Source organism: Chamaea fasciata, unplaced genomic scaffold, assembly GCF_029207755.1.
Source record: "Chamaea fasciata isolate MVZ Bird 193981 ecotype frontalis unplaced genomic scaffold, bChaFas1.0.hap1 SCAF_9, whole genome shotgun sequence".
Taxonomy (NCBI): domain Eukaryota; kingdom Metazoa; phylum Chordata; class Aves; order Passeriformes; family Sylviidae; genus Chamaea; species Chamaea fasciata.
Window position 1 is genome coordinate 23156164 of NW_027094094.1, and position 15109 is coordinate 23171272.

Here is a 15109-nt window from a genome sequence, read left to right on the forward strand (position 1 = left end):
CCAAGTGCCTGGAGCAAGTACAACCCTGAAACAAATACTCTCTGATAGCATACTGATACTCCATTTCTATGACCGCCCTTTTAAACTTCCCCCTTTGAAAAATATTTATAGAAACAGCTACTTTGAAGTGAACAGTGCTGCTAGTTAATTATTCTCTTGTGTTAATGCATTCTGACATGTATGAGTGAAATCAGGCTTCATTCCACATCAACTGCTGCATCTGAGCACAAACAAGCACTTGCAGTAAAGATGCTGTGGGGAAAACCTTACAGCACCCATTCAGACATTACCTCGTAAGTGTTGTTAGAGGATGTTTTTGTTCCTTTCACTCCATGAGTAGCCATAACAGCTCGCAGATTATCACCTTCAACCAGAAGTTTGTATTTTTCCTTTCCACTTTGTTCATCAACATGAATGACAGCTCGGGAAACCTCTGGTATGCCTTGCACTACAACCTTCACAAAACAAAAAACCCCTAGTAACTTTGATTGATACAGGAACACAGGATAAAAGGGTAACACTTACCGACATTCAAACCCATTGAGAAGGTCTAGTATGTGGAATAAAGGCTCGCTCAAAACACATATGAGTAAGACTTCTTGATCTTAAACACACTAGTGCAGAACTGACATTGACACTGTACTGTAAACCTTACTCACTATCTACATTTTATATTTTATGTCAGATATTCCCACACTCAGGTTTGGGTGTCTGAATGATGGCAGGCCCATACAAATAAAAGGGAAAGCTGCTAATAATAAAGGTTCAGTTATCACTGTTTTTAAAATCCAGAGTAGACAGTCTCCTCACAGAAAGCTGAAAAATGCCAGATGTGGTTCAATTCTAGATGCAGCTGGAAGCAGATATAACTATGTCATACAACTGCTGCACTTGGAATGCTTCAGTAAGTGTTGTAAGGGAAATATCAGCACTTCCATTTTATTTATTTACAAGTATTAGTAAAGGATGGCTTAGTTTCAACAGCAAGGCAATACCACCACCATCTAAGAGTTATTGAAGCAGCCTATATTCACTGTCAATACTGACAAGAATTATTTCATCTGGCCACCATGGAACAAATTATTACTATCAATTACCTCCCACAAAAACATGAGACAGCCTTTGTTTTTACCTTTGGCAGTTCTTCCTTGAGGGACTGCAATACATAATACATGGAACTCTTGCTATTTTCACGAGGAGTCACACATACAACTGCTTCTCCATGGACAGCAACATCCCCAGGCTTCACTCTGAGTTTAGAAACACAAATCGAGTAGCGCACAGTCTCTGCATTCACCTGTGGCAAAAGGTAACCAGCAAACATCAGAAAAAAAAGAAAAAGGAACAATCTTTGAACAGATTATAAAAAGGAAAAATGTAGGGAAAAAATACCCAAATATTCTCTTCTAAATTAGTCCTATAAATTGCATGAAATAGTATCCTGTGCTGAGGGTGCCAGCCTATACGTTAACCAATGGACAGAAATGGCATCCCTGTGTTTAGCAAGACACAAATGTATGTTCTCTCATTTCCAAATAAAGGGGAAATTATCCACTTTGCAAGGAAAAACAAGATGTAATGTAGCCACTCAACACCCATAATTCACTTCCCTTTTCTAGCTTCCCTGGTGTGATTTCTGACACAGGATTAAGAGACCCTTTGTTACATATCCAAGGTATAATCTGTGTAAGAGCTGGAAAACTCACCTCTAATCTCAGCAGTCTAATGCGCTCTAAAGACAGCTTCACTAGGATGAAACAGTCATCTGGAAGAAACACTTCCTCAATATATTCAGAAATCTTTAAGAGACAAGGACAAAACAATTAGCATGCAAAAATGGCTCAAATGCCCCATGGCAACTGGCTAATGCTTACATTTAATAGCATTAGCAATAATACAATTTTCTTACCTCTCCTAACAAAGTTTTCTCAATTCTTCCTTTAACCAGACGGGCAAAATCAGGATCATCGTCTTTGTCCAACTGTGCTGTTATAATAGGGGTGCTACAAGAATAAACACACACACACAAAAACCCAGATAGGAAATTGCTCAGCTAGAGTACAGATGGCAAATGGAATTACAGTCTGCCTTATCTAGTGCAGTTTTAACAAGATAAAGAGATTGTCAGCTTCCTCAGGTGTATGTAAAAAAATTACTGTTCAGGTACTTCAGGCTGGTAAAAACAAGCAAACACACAAGTACTTGTGACTGTTTTCATGGCATATGTTATTCTAGTATTATTTAAGAATGGCTTCACACGTATGTAGAAATAGGTATGCTTCAAGCACTGCTAAGCATCAGAGCACTTCACAATAGATGAGACATCTACGGAAATATTAGACTTAACAAATAATCACTTTCCTTTATTTGATTTTCTCTTTTCTCTCTGGGCTTAAGTATCACAGTTGGGCAGACATCAGATTTTTCTTGTTTGAGTATTTGCATTGAATGATGATGTCTAGTATACTGCTGAGGACAGGGAAATGCTATAATGTATTGCAAATTTAACCATCAGTTTTCACTTGGGCAAAGGAAAAAAAAAAACCCCAAACAAATCAAAACAATGTTTGTACCTAATAGCCTTTGAAGCATTAATGATTTCTTTGATTCTTGGCACACCCAAAGTAATGTTCATTGAAGCAACACCAGCAAAATGGAAAGTCTTCAGAGTCATCTGTGTGCCAGGCTCACCAATACTCTGTGCACAAAGAGCTCCTACTGCAGAACCAGGCTCCATCTGTGCCCTGACAAAAAATATAGAAAGAGTTATGGAACTGAATAAGCCGTAAGATGCTAAGCAAACAACAACAGAAACTATTCTGGTAGATATATGAGAAGTTTGTTAATATCGTATTTTAGTAAACAAACAAGACAGAGGTTGAAAGGTCACCAAAACTTTAAGACTGATCTCATGCAAAGCAAGAAGATGCCCTGTCATATAAGCATTCCACAGATGATGTATAACATCCATAACAGATTACAAAATGCTTGTGCTCCTCCTAAGCATCAAGCACTAGATCCAGGATTCTCCCTTCAGGGAAATCCCTATGCTAACATTTACTTACTACAGTGAAGATGATAATTCACATCTAAATACATTTAAGACAAATGTAAACAAGTACTCCTAGTAAGGAAAAGCAAAAAACTAGTAACTGCTTTAAAATAGTTAAGAATTTAAGATATACATGGATTTTCTAGAAGAATAAAGCTTCAGGAAACAACTGATGGAGGCAAGCCACAAAGGAGCAATCACCCATGGCAGCATGTGAATGTCGAAATCCAAGAAAACTAAGTAAATGAAATAAATCTCAATGGATAGAGACTAGAACAGCCACAATAGCAGTATTTTGGTAGAAACTGAGAATAACAAACAAAAGGATCCTATCAGTGCACAACAGATCAAAGAACATTTTAGAGCAAAGTGTGATATAACTCCGTAGAGGTGATCAAGAATAGCTATCAAGATTCATATGAATTTGAAACTCATCTATTTAGACTTTGTTCTCCATGGACTTATTGAAAGTTTTCAAAAACCTCCTGCAAGAGGGGGAGGAAGGAAACATGTCTGGCAGTGGGTGTAAGAATGTGAAGTGTTTAAACAATATCCTCCCTTACTCTGAATCCCATCACTTTTGGCTTTTACCAGAATCTGCTGTCAAAACACAGTCTGTGAATATAAGTAATGAGTAGCTAAAGGCTAAAACTGTGCTTGTTGGTATGATTACTATTACTTCAGAAGGAAGGTGTTTAAACACAAGCAGATAGCTTTGCATGCTCAAGAAATATAAAATGAGACCTAAAGCATTTTCTTACAATGTAAAAGGATACCAAAGTCTGTTAACGAAATCTTGAGATTTTGACTCAAGACAAATGCAAAAAATCCCACCTGTTAGACCTCTAGAACTTTTGTACAAGACTCAACTCTGCCTTAACAAGCACACCTGTAGACAGTGATGTGCTCTTTTTTTTTTCCTTCCTACCTTTATCTTGCAATGTTTATGTCATTGGAGCCAAATGTTTCTAATTCTTTGTACTGCACTCACAACAGAACCAACATTCATACAGTAAAAATAGCAAAATACACCCCTACATTACCAACAAAACAGTAGCACTGAGAACACAGCAGGGTAAACACTCACCTCATGTACTTGTCCCTACAAGTCTCCAGAAACTTCTCCAGTTGTGTTGGAGTAATCCTATCCAACTGATATAAAACTCTTGGCTAAAAAAAGAATGGAATAGTTGGAAAAGCAACAACTTATGAAGATTGAAAAGAACTATATCATTACCCCGTTGAAAGTATTTACCTCTGTTGTGCCATTGTCATTAATTCCATACTTGTCCCTAGTTTTTTTTATCTTCTCAGAAACACCTTTGATGAATTTTTTGATTTCCTGAAATCACATTAAAACCACAGTAAGAAAAGACATGGTCTCCACTTGAAGTCTTCAACAGTAAGTTATTTACTTAAAGCTCCAAATATTTACAACAAATTAATAATGCACAATATGAAGAGAAGAACATCAAAATTTAGACAAACACATACATTAGAGTTTAGCAAACCAGATCCACTTTCGTGTAGCCACAAATCAGTAGCAGTACATGAGAACTATGGTCCATGCTGAATAAATGCATCCCTCCTGAGCACACTCTGACAGATGAAGATACCTGACTTGGGTTGATCCTTCCTATCCACCACTTACTAAAAGTGATTTAATAACTAAAAAAACCCCAACTCAAGGTTCTTACATTTTGGTGATACTGACACAAATACATTCTCACTCACTTCTCGGTATTCAAAATAGTCAAAATGCAAAGACTGCGGCAAGAGAGGAAGTATATAAAATATATCTGCTGGATAGATTTCAGAGATTTGAGATGCAATTTATTTGGGAGAAAAAACCTCAAAACTATTATATACATGCCAGTCTTAATCTAATATAATTCAAATAACTTCTCTATGCTGTAGAGAGGTCTTGCATGTAATTGCATTTAACATGTCACAGTACATAGACCTTTCATTCTCTTACCAGGCTTATCCAAAAGAAGTTCTAATAGTCTTTACTGGAACATAAACTGAAACAATACTGTTAGAAAAATATCCAACATTTATTCTATAAAAGATGATTTGGTCATTACAATTCACGTATAGACATGTACCCTAGAAGTCATGAAATACGAGATCTGTGATTAAACTCTTCCACAAATGTGGACTCAGTGCAAGTCATAACCATAACACAAGGTTATCAAAACCAAAATATAAACAAAAAGCAAGAGGAAATCCTTCCCATCTATTTCAACCATGATTTAGGAAAGCCTCCATCGAGAAACAAATGCTTTGATTTTTTAGAGTCCTTTTAAACCCTTTCTACCCCATTAGTCCTACCTAACAAACAGAGTGATGGTTACACACCATCACCTCTTCTGCACTAGGTACTGCAGAACTTGCAGAAGACTTTTCCTCTGACAGTGCCTGATTCCAAAGTACTTTAAAAAAATCCAAACAACTCCAACACAATAAATGAATTATTATACATAATTCTGAATAAGATACTCAAATTATATGTTATTTCCATACACCAGAGTCAGAGAAGGTGAAAGATAAATCTCAGAGGAGTTATTTTTCATTGTCGAATTTTTATTCATGCAGAAGACCTTAAAGAGGAAATTACTTACTCTTCTCAGCTTTCAGGTATCTGTTGGCAGTTTATCCAAACTATGGATTATTCTTTGCTACAAATGGAATGAAAATGTGGCTCGCTCTTTGCTGAGCCTCTCTCTCTCTGGATTTGTAATCTTTAGTGCAAAGCTGTACTCCACAAGCACAGCTATGTAACTTCCAGAGTGGACTCAAAAAAACATTGATTTTTTTCACAGCTTCTAAATCCATGAAATCTTAGTCTGGACTAGATTCACAAAAAGGCACCAAAGGGGCTCAGTAAGATGTAGCTGAACAAGGGCCTTGACAGCTCCTCCAGAGCTGCTGTTTAGGCAAAAGGGCAGATTAGGGTGCAAAGCACACTCTGCCAGGGTTTGCAGCAGGTGTCCTAGCAGCCAGGTTAGTGGGATCATTTACACACCAGAAGCACTGCACCCACTGCAACCCCCGCAGTGAAGAAGCCACTGGAATGCACAGGGGCACAGGCAATGCCACGAGATTCAGCCCAAATCTGCTCCAGTTCAGGCAGACGCAGTAGGCCAACTCTGCCTATGGCAGGACTGACTGGCTGTGTGCTGAGCTTTTTCCATTTGCACCACATTCTCAGCACTCCCATTCCATCATCTCAAAAAAACCCACAGAAAAATGACTGGGTTTTTTTTTTTTTTGAGAGGGTTTTAAAGGATTTGCCCAATTTCAATCAGAAGAAAAAAAAAATTCCCGTCACCTGTACTTCAATATACTCAAATAAGTTAAAACATAACATAATTAACTGTGCCCGCCAACAATCTGCTTTCTCATCAGCTGAATTCCCTCCAGCAAGGGCAGAGTGCAGGAAGAAAGAATGCTGCATGTTTGGAGGAGGCTATTTAGACATACTGTGTTCTGGACTGGCGTGCATAAGCCCATTATAGGAACCTCCGGCTAAAATAACAGCACTAAGAAGCATCTCTGTTCTGGAATGGAAAACTGGAGGAAGCAAAAGGAAAACACCAGAAAAACATGCTCATATCCCTAGAGACTGAAAGAATGACTTTTAGAAAGAAGTGTCAACTACTGAAAGAAAGCTTCCCCAAAACCCCTGAATTTAGCAATGAGTATTAATTAACGTGTCACAGTTTTGACATTAAGAAAGTTAAATAATTGTAATGAACACCTATGTCCTAATTTAACGAGTAGTAATGTATATATGCTAATCAATTACTTTAGCACTATACACACATCTTTAGCTAAAAAGCACTAACATTAATGCTCACACAGTGCACACACATGCTACAATTACCTCATTATATTTTTCATAACCTGTCTCAGTTAATGTCTTCAAGGATGAACAGAGAAAAAAAGGAAAGAAGAAAATATAACTATCTAAAACTTAAAAATCTTAAGCTAATTATCACTAAGATGATGTAGCCATATCTGTTCTTCTGAAATTACTAACAATTATTTAAACTTTCATGATCTGATTTAAAAGATGTATACTTCAAATAATAGCTTTATCCCCAAACTGATATTAAATTATTTGATTTCTTTTCCTTTAGACTCGCAGTTAAGACTTACAGCATATTTCAAATATGGATGTAACTATTTTTTCAACTCAACTCTATCAATAGAAGTGCAATTGAGGTTTAGCTTGTGTTCTGAACACTCTGGGCTATTAAAAAGAAACCCTTCGAACACAGGTCACTAAATTCATCTTGTTCTCATCACTGCCAGTATTCAGAAGGTTCATCAAGGTAACAGCTTTATACAGAGGTAAGATTAATTCTACAGGCAAGTTAATTCTACAGTTTTGATCAGTGATTCTCAAGGAAGACTTGAGAGTGGTTGGTCTCATAAATATTAAAACTGCCCAGTACTTTTTCAAACAAACTGAATTTTACAATTCAAAGTGCAAGCAGTCATGTGAACCTTCACTCACCCTTAAAAGCCATGTAAGTAGTCTCCAGACAGGCTAAAGTCCTGTCCTTAATTCGTAAGGAAAAGTTAATCACAATGTGATAAGGAAATGAGATAATTACCTGCAGAAAACTGTCTTGGCAGCAAAGAAATTCATTCTTCTTCATGATGGACTCAGATGTTAACACCAATTCATTTTTACTCAGGGCTGGTTCACTTCGGCATGGATAGACAGCCTTGACAGGAGAAAACACAACTTCTTCACAGACAGCACAGTTACAAAAGCTCCATGGCAAAGACACAGAACACAGACACGTAGAACTGAATAATAGCATTTATTTCTGGTTGTGTCTTTTTGCACATTGTTTAATGGGCTTTTTTTTGGATAGTTTTGGTTTACTATGTTGTATTAGACTACTGTGAAAAGAAGGGCCACACCCACTCCTCCTTATGTCTGCAAATCTGATGGTACACACTCAGACATTTCTAGTTCTACCCATTTATTATACTCATATTACAGGAATCTAAACAGTTATTTAAGCAAAAGGCTTTTTTCTGGAGGAAGAAGGTCATGGCACATCAACCAACCAACCACAAAACCAACACTGAACAATACAAGTGTTCAAACATCACAATATCATTGAACAACCACTAGCCAGCTCAACTCAAGGAATATCCATGTCTTGATTTAATAGAGGATTCATCTGTGCAATGTACCAAACTAGTACCCAAATAAGCCAGTAGTAATTCACCTAGTGAGTTGGATATTAGGCCCTAAAACTATGTTCAAGCACAGAAAGAAATTTCCCTTTTCACAGCTTATACACAGTTTAGTCTCTGTACACAAATTGCTGTTTCACTGGAAAAAAAATCTATTACTCTTAAAATACACATGCTGAAAAATTGACCAGGACCATTCAAAAAAGGCAATTTGAAAATAAGTACTTCCAGTGAACCAGTTTTCCCCATAATTTATTACCTTCTTCTCCATACTTGTATTTTCACACTTTCAAAACGGATTTCAGCAATCCTTACCCTGATATTGTCTAGAACTCGCTTGAATTCTAGTGGTTCATCCTTGCCTTCCATAGCTGCAGGATCCAAGCCATCTCCTCCATAAATAAACTGGATAATGTCACCAGTAGAACTTCTGACTGTTAAATCATACTGTGAGCAAAGATCTTCAAGGGATTTTACCAGACGTCTCTGAAGGAAAAAAAAAGAAAGGTACAAGGAAAAGTAAAATGGATCTGATTAAAAATAGATGTTGATTTGCAATACAAGAGGAACAGAAACTGGATTCAGGAAATAAATCTGACACAGTGATGAGAGGGCATGAAAACCTATTTAAGATCATACATTACCCCTCAGGCTTTACTGTACATTCCACAGAACATAAAAGTCAACAAAATTTCACTCAACAACACAATACTCCACATTTAGAATCCCACTGTACAGAAAACCTAATGACCTAATGCTAAGCTGCAAAAACCTATTGGAGCTCCAGAGATTTATTTGTTGGGGGTTTTTTTGTTTGGTTGGTTTTGGGGTTTTTTTTTGTTGTTTTTTCTTTTGTTTGTTTTTTTTTTGTTTGTTTGGGTTTTTTTTGACATAACACTCATATTCTTCCAAGCAGATTTCTTTCTCAAGGGATAGAATACTTCTGGTATGTGAAAGCAGAACCAGTCAAGCATTGTTTTCACTCAGAAAAACCAAAGAGGTCACCTGCCAAAGACATTTTTCCATCTGGGTTATCTGCTTCTTCTACATTAAATCCTTGTATTGGGAAATCCCTTGACTACCATATTGCTTTGCAGTACCAAAAAGAAAGCACGCTCTGAAACATTTTAGGTTAAAAACATTTTTACTTGAAAGATGAACTTCATTGTTCCATGAAAGCAAATCAGATCACCTAAAACCTAGACTATCAATTGGTATTTTTTTCCTCACTGGTAAGAAAAAAGATAGAGATAAAATAAATGTTAAGAATTTTTTTTTTTTTATTTCAAAGTCCAAGTGCTGCAATTCATTGATACAGGAAGGAAGTTAAAGAGGAAAAGTATTTTGCAGACTGCTTATTATATTTATATATATATATATGTAAATACTTGCACACATGCCAAGATTATTCCATTAATTTTGGAGACAAATGGTCTAATTAGTCACCCACTCCAAAAGGTGGGGGTTTTTTTTCTGTCTTTGTACAGTTACTTGTGTATCTTGGAATGTGCTCCCAGCCCCAAATTATCTTGGCTTTTCTACTGTCTGTTATACTGCAAAGAGGACTATAATTTAAATAATACTTCACTGTTGGAACAGAAATCTTAAGACTGCACATAACAGCAAAAAGCTTTGTTGGAGGGACCTTTATTTACAGCCAAAGACACTAAAATCTTACAGAAGCAGTCTAAGTCTATATGGCCAAGGTGCCTCTTACCTAGAGAGAACAGACACTGAAAGGGAGCTTTAGCTGCATTTCTGTCATCCCTCACATCAGGTTTAGGAACACACTACACAGAAAGTCATCCTCAACAACTGCACAGAACAACAACTCTTACAACCCATATTCAAGAGGAAACAGCTTAATACAAGCACATTATTGTCCCATTGTCTAAGGCCTCATTTACAAACTCCACACCTCCTGGAGAACAGACCAAGCCATGTACTTCACAGTATAAATTACACCGTTACATTGAAAACACACAGTGTTTGCACTTTTTCCCTGTTCCATCACCTCAACATGCACATGAGAAAATAGCCACATTTTTAAAGACTGAGAAAACTCATTCAGCTGACAGTTACCTGCATATATCCAGTTTCAGCTGTTTTTACTGCAGTATCAACCAGACCTTCTCGACCAGCCATTGTGTGGAAAAAAAATTCAGTGGGGGTCAACCCAGAATAGAAGCTGTTTGCAACAAAGCCCTTTGCTGCAGGGAGCTGCAGGGAAGAGCGGGAAAAACACCATTAAAATGCAATGTACACTCTCCATGTTACAGAAAAACATGGTGCCATGTCATCAAAATGCTTTCTGAAAGTTAGCCAATGCCACCACCAACACAAGCTCAGCTCTGCTTAGCTCTCAAGTTCCATATTTATATTTTAGATCTGAATAAAGGTTTCAGAAACCCTTGCCTAGTTCTTCCAAACTAATTTAACATAGTTTCTCCTTCCTCCTACCAACCCTGCCACACTTCCAGCTAGTCCTTCCCAACACTACACCAACACTTCTGTTAAACTTGGAAAAATTGAAAACACAATCAAGAATGTTCATTTTGCTATACTAGTGCAAACGCATTTGCTGAAGACTAAGGAATCCAGGAAAAATATGACTGGAGATACATATATAAATAATTTTTTGGAATGGTTTGCTCAATCCCGAGGAAAGTTCTTGCCAATGAAATTTACACAGGCATCCCTTCAAGTCAAAAAACACTTTTTGTTATTTAACAGGTAATGCTTTCTAAATCAGCAAAAAAGCAAGAGGTAAATTTTCTCTTCTCATTTAAAGCATTAAGTATTGTTTCTTTCTACTTCTTCAGTATGTTACAGAACTCAGAAGTTGAAATTTGAACATTTAGTCACATGTGCAAGTGTCATAGCTACCATCTGACACTTAGCTAACACGCTAACTAGACTATGGGCTTATACCTAGAACCTTCACTAGTGTTCACTGGATTTCAAACAGCACTTTAAAAGAAACTAATCTCACTGAATTACATTAACAAGTGCACGAGAGTGATTATTGCTTCATGTAAGACCAAACTGAAACAGGAAACACAGAGTAACCCATGGTACCTATCCTGGTGGAAAAAGAGAAAAACCAGGATGGTTTATCTGGCATGTCTCACCTGTTTATTAAGACACCAACACACATTCAGCAGTTTTCCTGGAAAGTATTAGTGCAGTCAAATATAATCCCAGTGAGAAACTTTAACAAATCATTTTTAGGACTCTTTAAGAGAAGCAAAAATGTATCATCACCTCATTTTAATTTTACTAAATTAGAAAGGTCAAAGCTGTAAAAAGTCAAGTTAACTAGACATCCTAGGGCAATTCAGAACACTGTTATTAATTCCCAAATCACACAAATCATTTTACATGGACCATATATGACCCTTTCCCTTCAGCATATCATGACAACACATTTTATCCTGCATTCTTCTCAAAATGGATTAAGGAAGCTTGTTTCCCTTTCCTTCACAGTCTGTTGCAAACGTCCAGAATTACCTTAGAATGCTTCTCAAAGTGAGGCAAGGACCTGTTCTCAAACCCATCAGGAACACGGGACCCACTGATAGCCTGCTGCCCTACACAAGCAATCATCTGGGATATGTTAATGAAGGAGCCTGAAAAGACAGAAAGGAAAAGAAAGCCCCTGACTCACAAATGAGGATTGCACTGTTTCCTTCATGAGCTATCTTCACTTCCATGGAGGTCAATTATTTAGCCTTGTAACTGTTCAACAAAACAGAACTGCAAGAGTTAGAGAAGCTTTTTTGTTACTCTTCCTGTTCATTTCAGCATTTATGCAAAGACTGGCAATTAAGTCTATGATACAGCCAACATAACTTTTTTTTCTCCTTTGGGTCATAGACATTGATGCCATTATCTGGCTCCAGTCCTTATATTATCCTGGCTTGTATTACAGATTGCGTTTTACACAGCCCATGATCCTAACCTACGTATTTTCCTTCACAATTTCTTCAATAAACATACTTAAACAATATTTCTCATAAAGGGTTCAGTGTCTGCCATGACTCCTAGAACAAATTAGGTCCCAGGGAATTAAGTTACTAACTCAGAAGTTTTATTTGCTGAACATGTTTGCAACAATACCTCTCGATCACCTCCACAAAAATGATACATTCTTCATCTCAGATTTCAGTATTTCTTTAGAACACAACATATAAGGCTTTCCACAATTTATTAGACAGCTAAAAAAGACAAAAGTGATTTCTTCAAATTTTTAAAGGAAACAAATGAAAGCTTACACAAGAATTTGAGAAACCCTATAACACCTTCAAGGACTTAAAGAGGGGCAACAAGGAAGACAAAGAGGGGCTTTACACAAGGGCATGTAGTGATAGAACAAGAGGAATGACTTGAAACTGTCAGAAGGCAGCTTTAGATTAGATATCAGGAAGAAATTCTTTATTATGAGGGTGGTGAGGCACTGGAACAGGTTGCTCAGAGAAGCTGTGGATGCCCCATCCTGGTCGGGTAGAAGGTGACCCAACCCATAGCACGGGGCTTGGAACTAGATGATCTTTAAAGCCCCTTCCAAATAATTCCACGATTCTAGGAAATGTTAGTTCCAATTCTGAATGTATCATTTACAGTTAATTTTTCTATGTGATACAAATACTTGAAGCAGAAACACAACTGAAAACCTTTTACTGATTGATTAGTTCAAGTCCTAAGGACATCCAAAGTTCCAACAAGATGTTTAGCAAATTGTACTAAAAATTAAGACAGAAGAATATCAGAAGATCAGCTTGATTTTAACTAACTATACCCAACTTGTACTTACTGAGCCATTTAAAACAGCTGTGACATGAACTGGCACAACTGACAGTATAAAACAAGCAATAAAGATGGAACAAGTAAGTTTCACATAAGTGAAGGAGTGAGCAACCTGCATGCCAGGTCCAGCTGCCCCTACCTTTAGAGCCACAGAGTGCCATGATCAGGGGACTGTTGCTCTTGTCCAGTTCTCTGAGACAGGCACTGCCAGCATGATCTCTGATAACAGACAGTTCTTTAAGGATTAAGGCCTGAAATATAGTATTTCAGAGGTTCAGAATTTGTTAAAAAACACGCAAACAGAACTCTATCACTCTCAGTAACACCTTCGGTAGTCAAAGGGAATTCAAAATACAGTAAAGATAAACTTAGCTGTTGCTTCAGGTAAAACAATTTTAAATTTCAGCTTGCCTAACCTCCAGTTTGCTGAAGAAAAGGTCTTTGTTGGGATAAGACAGAGGTATCCAGGAATGTGACAACCTCTTAACAGCATCAAAAACATCAGCTAAACTGAGCTTTCCACTAAGCTCTAAATCACACTGTGCTACATGGAAGGTAACCACAAAAATCTTCATCAATGTAACCAACTCCACTCCAATTACCTGTGTAATTCTATTCCCTTGTATCACCCCAATACACCCTGGAAGATTTCAATTCTTCTGTGTTTAATTAACATTTTTAGAAGCATACAAACACCTTAAGTCCATATAGACTCAGCTCAAGTTACATGCCTAGGGACTGAATTTGCTTGTATTTTTAGGTTTCAGAAGACAACTTTAGACTTTGCAATGTGTATTAACATATTTGTGAAGCCTCTACTTTGAATAGATACTGAATTAAATTAAAAACTTTACCTCTAGTGTCTCTTCTGCAGTACAACCAGGCTGCTGCTGTAGCTTGCCAGTGTTCAGAGCTTCAATATACTCATCACATTTCTTATAGCCAGCATTCAGCAGCTCATACTTAGCTTTTAGCAGGCCCTGCCCAGGGGTTACATCACCAATTCCAATTGAAAAGCCACGATTAGCTATTATTAAAAAGAAAATAAATTATTTTGATAGTTCAATCTCATTTAGAGAAAACAAATTAAACCCAGGAAATATTATTGGGAACTTTCAATTTTGCCTCCCATCATGTGACCATCACAAGCATTTCACAACCACAGAAAGTGTTTCACTGTCTGCCAGCTTCAAAACAAGCTGATTTTTTTAAAAGCACATGTCATATTTGAAGCAAAAATCTTGCTTGCTGTCTATTTTTGCTTTAAAGTACTATTCTACAAGGAAATGTACTTACAAAGATAGACTGGAGCAAGTCTGGCCAGACGTGACATGGCATCTGCAGCTTCCACCTGGCCCCAGTCTCTCAGCAAGATGTAGAAGATGTTGTTCTTGGATCCTGACCCCAGTGTTCCTTTGTCCATACTGCCACTCATTAACTCACTGTTTTGAATTGTGACATCTAGAAATGAAAAGGCAAAAAGAATTCACCAGTTTTCTAAAACATTCACTAACCACTAGTAATCACCTACAGAGAGAATTTTTAATCAAAAGCTCTGTCCATGCTCAATAATTCCAATGTGAATTAGGTATCATCTTCTCGAAGCACAAGTCACTGCTCTATCAATTATTACATTAAATCTAAACATTATACCAGGTTTTGAGACTTCTGAGAATTTGCAGAGAACTTTCTGAAGAGAATCTTCCCTGCATATTCTCTTTCCAGTGTTTGACTTCTAATCCCTGTATTACTACCCCCATCAAGAGACTAAATTTTCCCACTTGCCCTCTGAACAACCACTTTCCTAAGCTTTGCTTTCCTCTCTCTCACCTTCAAGCACTAAGTTAGCATCATGACAAGCTGAGCATCATACAGAAGACAATTTATTTTAAGAAAATATGTTTAGCATGACTTCAACTCTCGAGAAAAACTGCAAGATTTTATTTTTCATTTCAAGAACACTTATGTAAAGTACTGCTTCAACGCCTACAGTGAACTCAATAATCTCTGATTTCTTTGAAGACTTCC

At 37.2% G+C, this 15109-nt stretch overlaps 1 protein-coding gene across 2 annotated transcripts in view; it reads right to left on the reverse strand.

Annotated features, from left to right (window-relative positions):
- Positions 1 to 15109, reverse strand: part of POLR3A (RNA polymerase III subunit A) — a 32579-nt gene that overhangs the window by 6158 nt on the left and 11312 nt on the right. The window contains exons 15-29 of one of the 2 annotated variants that reach the window (XM_066191508.1): positions 14378 to 14542; positions 13936 to 14108; positions 13221 to 13332; positions 11786 to 11904; positions 10358 to 10495; positions 8591 to 8761; positions 7678 to 7791; positions 6942 to 6977; positions 4308 to 4394; positions 4140 to 4222; positions 2574 to 2744; positions 1910 to 2003; positions 1707 to 1799; positions 1133 to 1297; positions 291 to 455 (exon numbers count right to left, since the gene is read on the reverse strand). In XM_066191508.1, coding sequence (XP_066047605.1) covers positions 291 to 455; positions 1133 to 1297; positions 1707 to 1799; positions 1910 to 2003; positions 2574 to 2744; positions 4140 to 4222; positions 4308 to 4394; positions 6942 to 6977; positions 7678 to 7791; positions 8591 to 8761; positions 10358 to 10495; positions 11786 to 11904; positions 13221 to 13332; positions 13936 to 14108; positions 14378 to 14542 — 1886 coding nt within the window. The remainder of the gene's footprint in view (positions 1 to 290; positions 456 to 1132; positions 1298 to 1706; positions 1800 to 1909; positions 2004 to 2573; positions 2745 to 4139; positions 4223 to 4307; positions 4395 to 6941; positions 6978 to 7677; positions 7792 to 8590; positions 8762 to 10357; positions 10496 to 11785; positions 11905 to 13220; positions 13333 to 13935; positions 14109 to 14377; positions 14543 to 15109) is intronic. The other variant, XM_066191509.1, reaches the window with a different exon arrangement.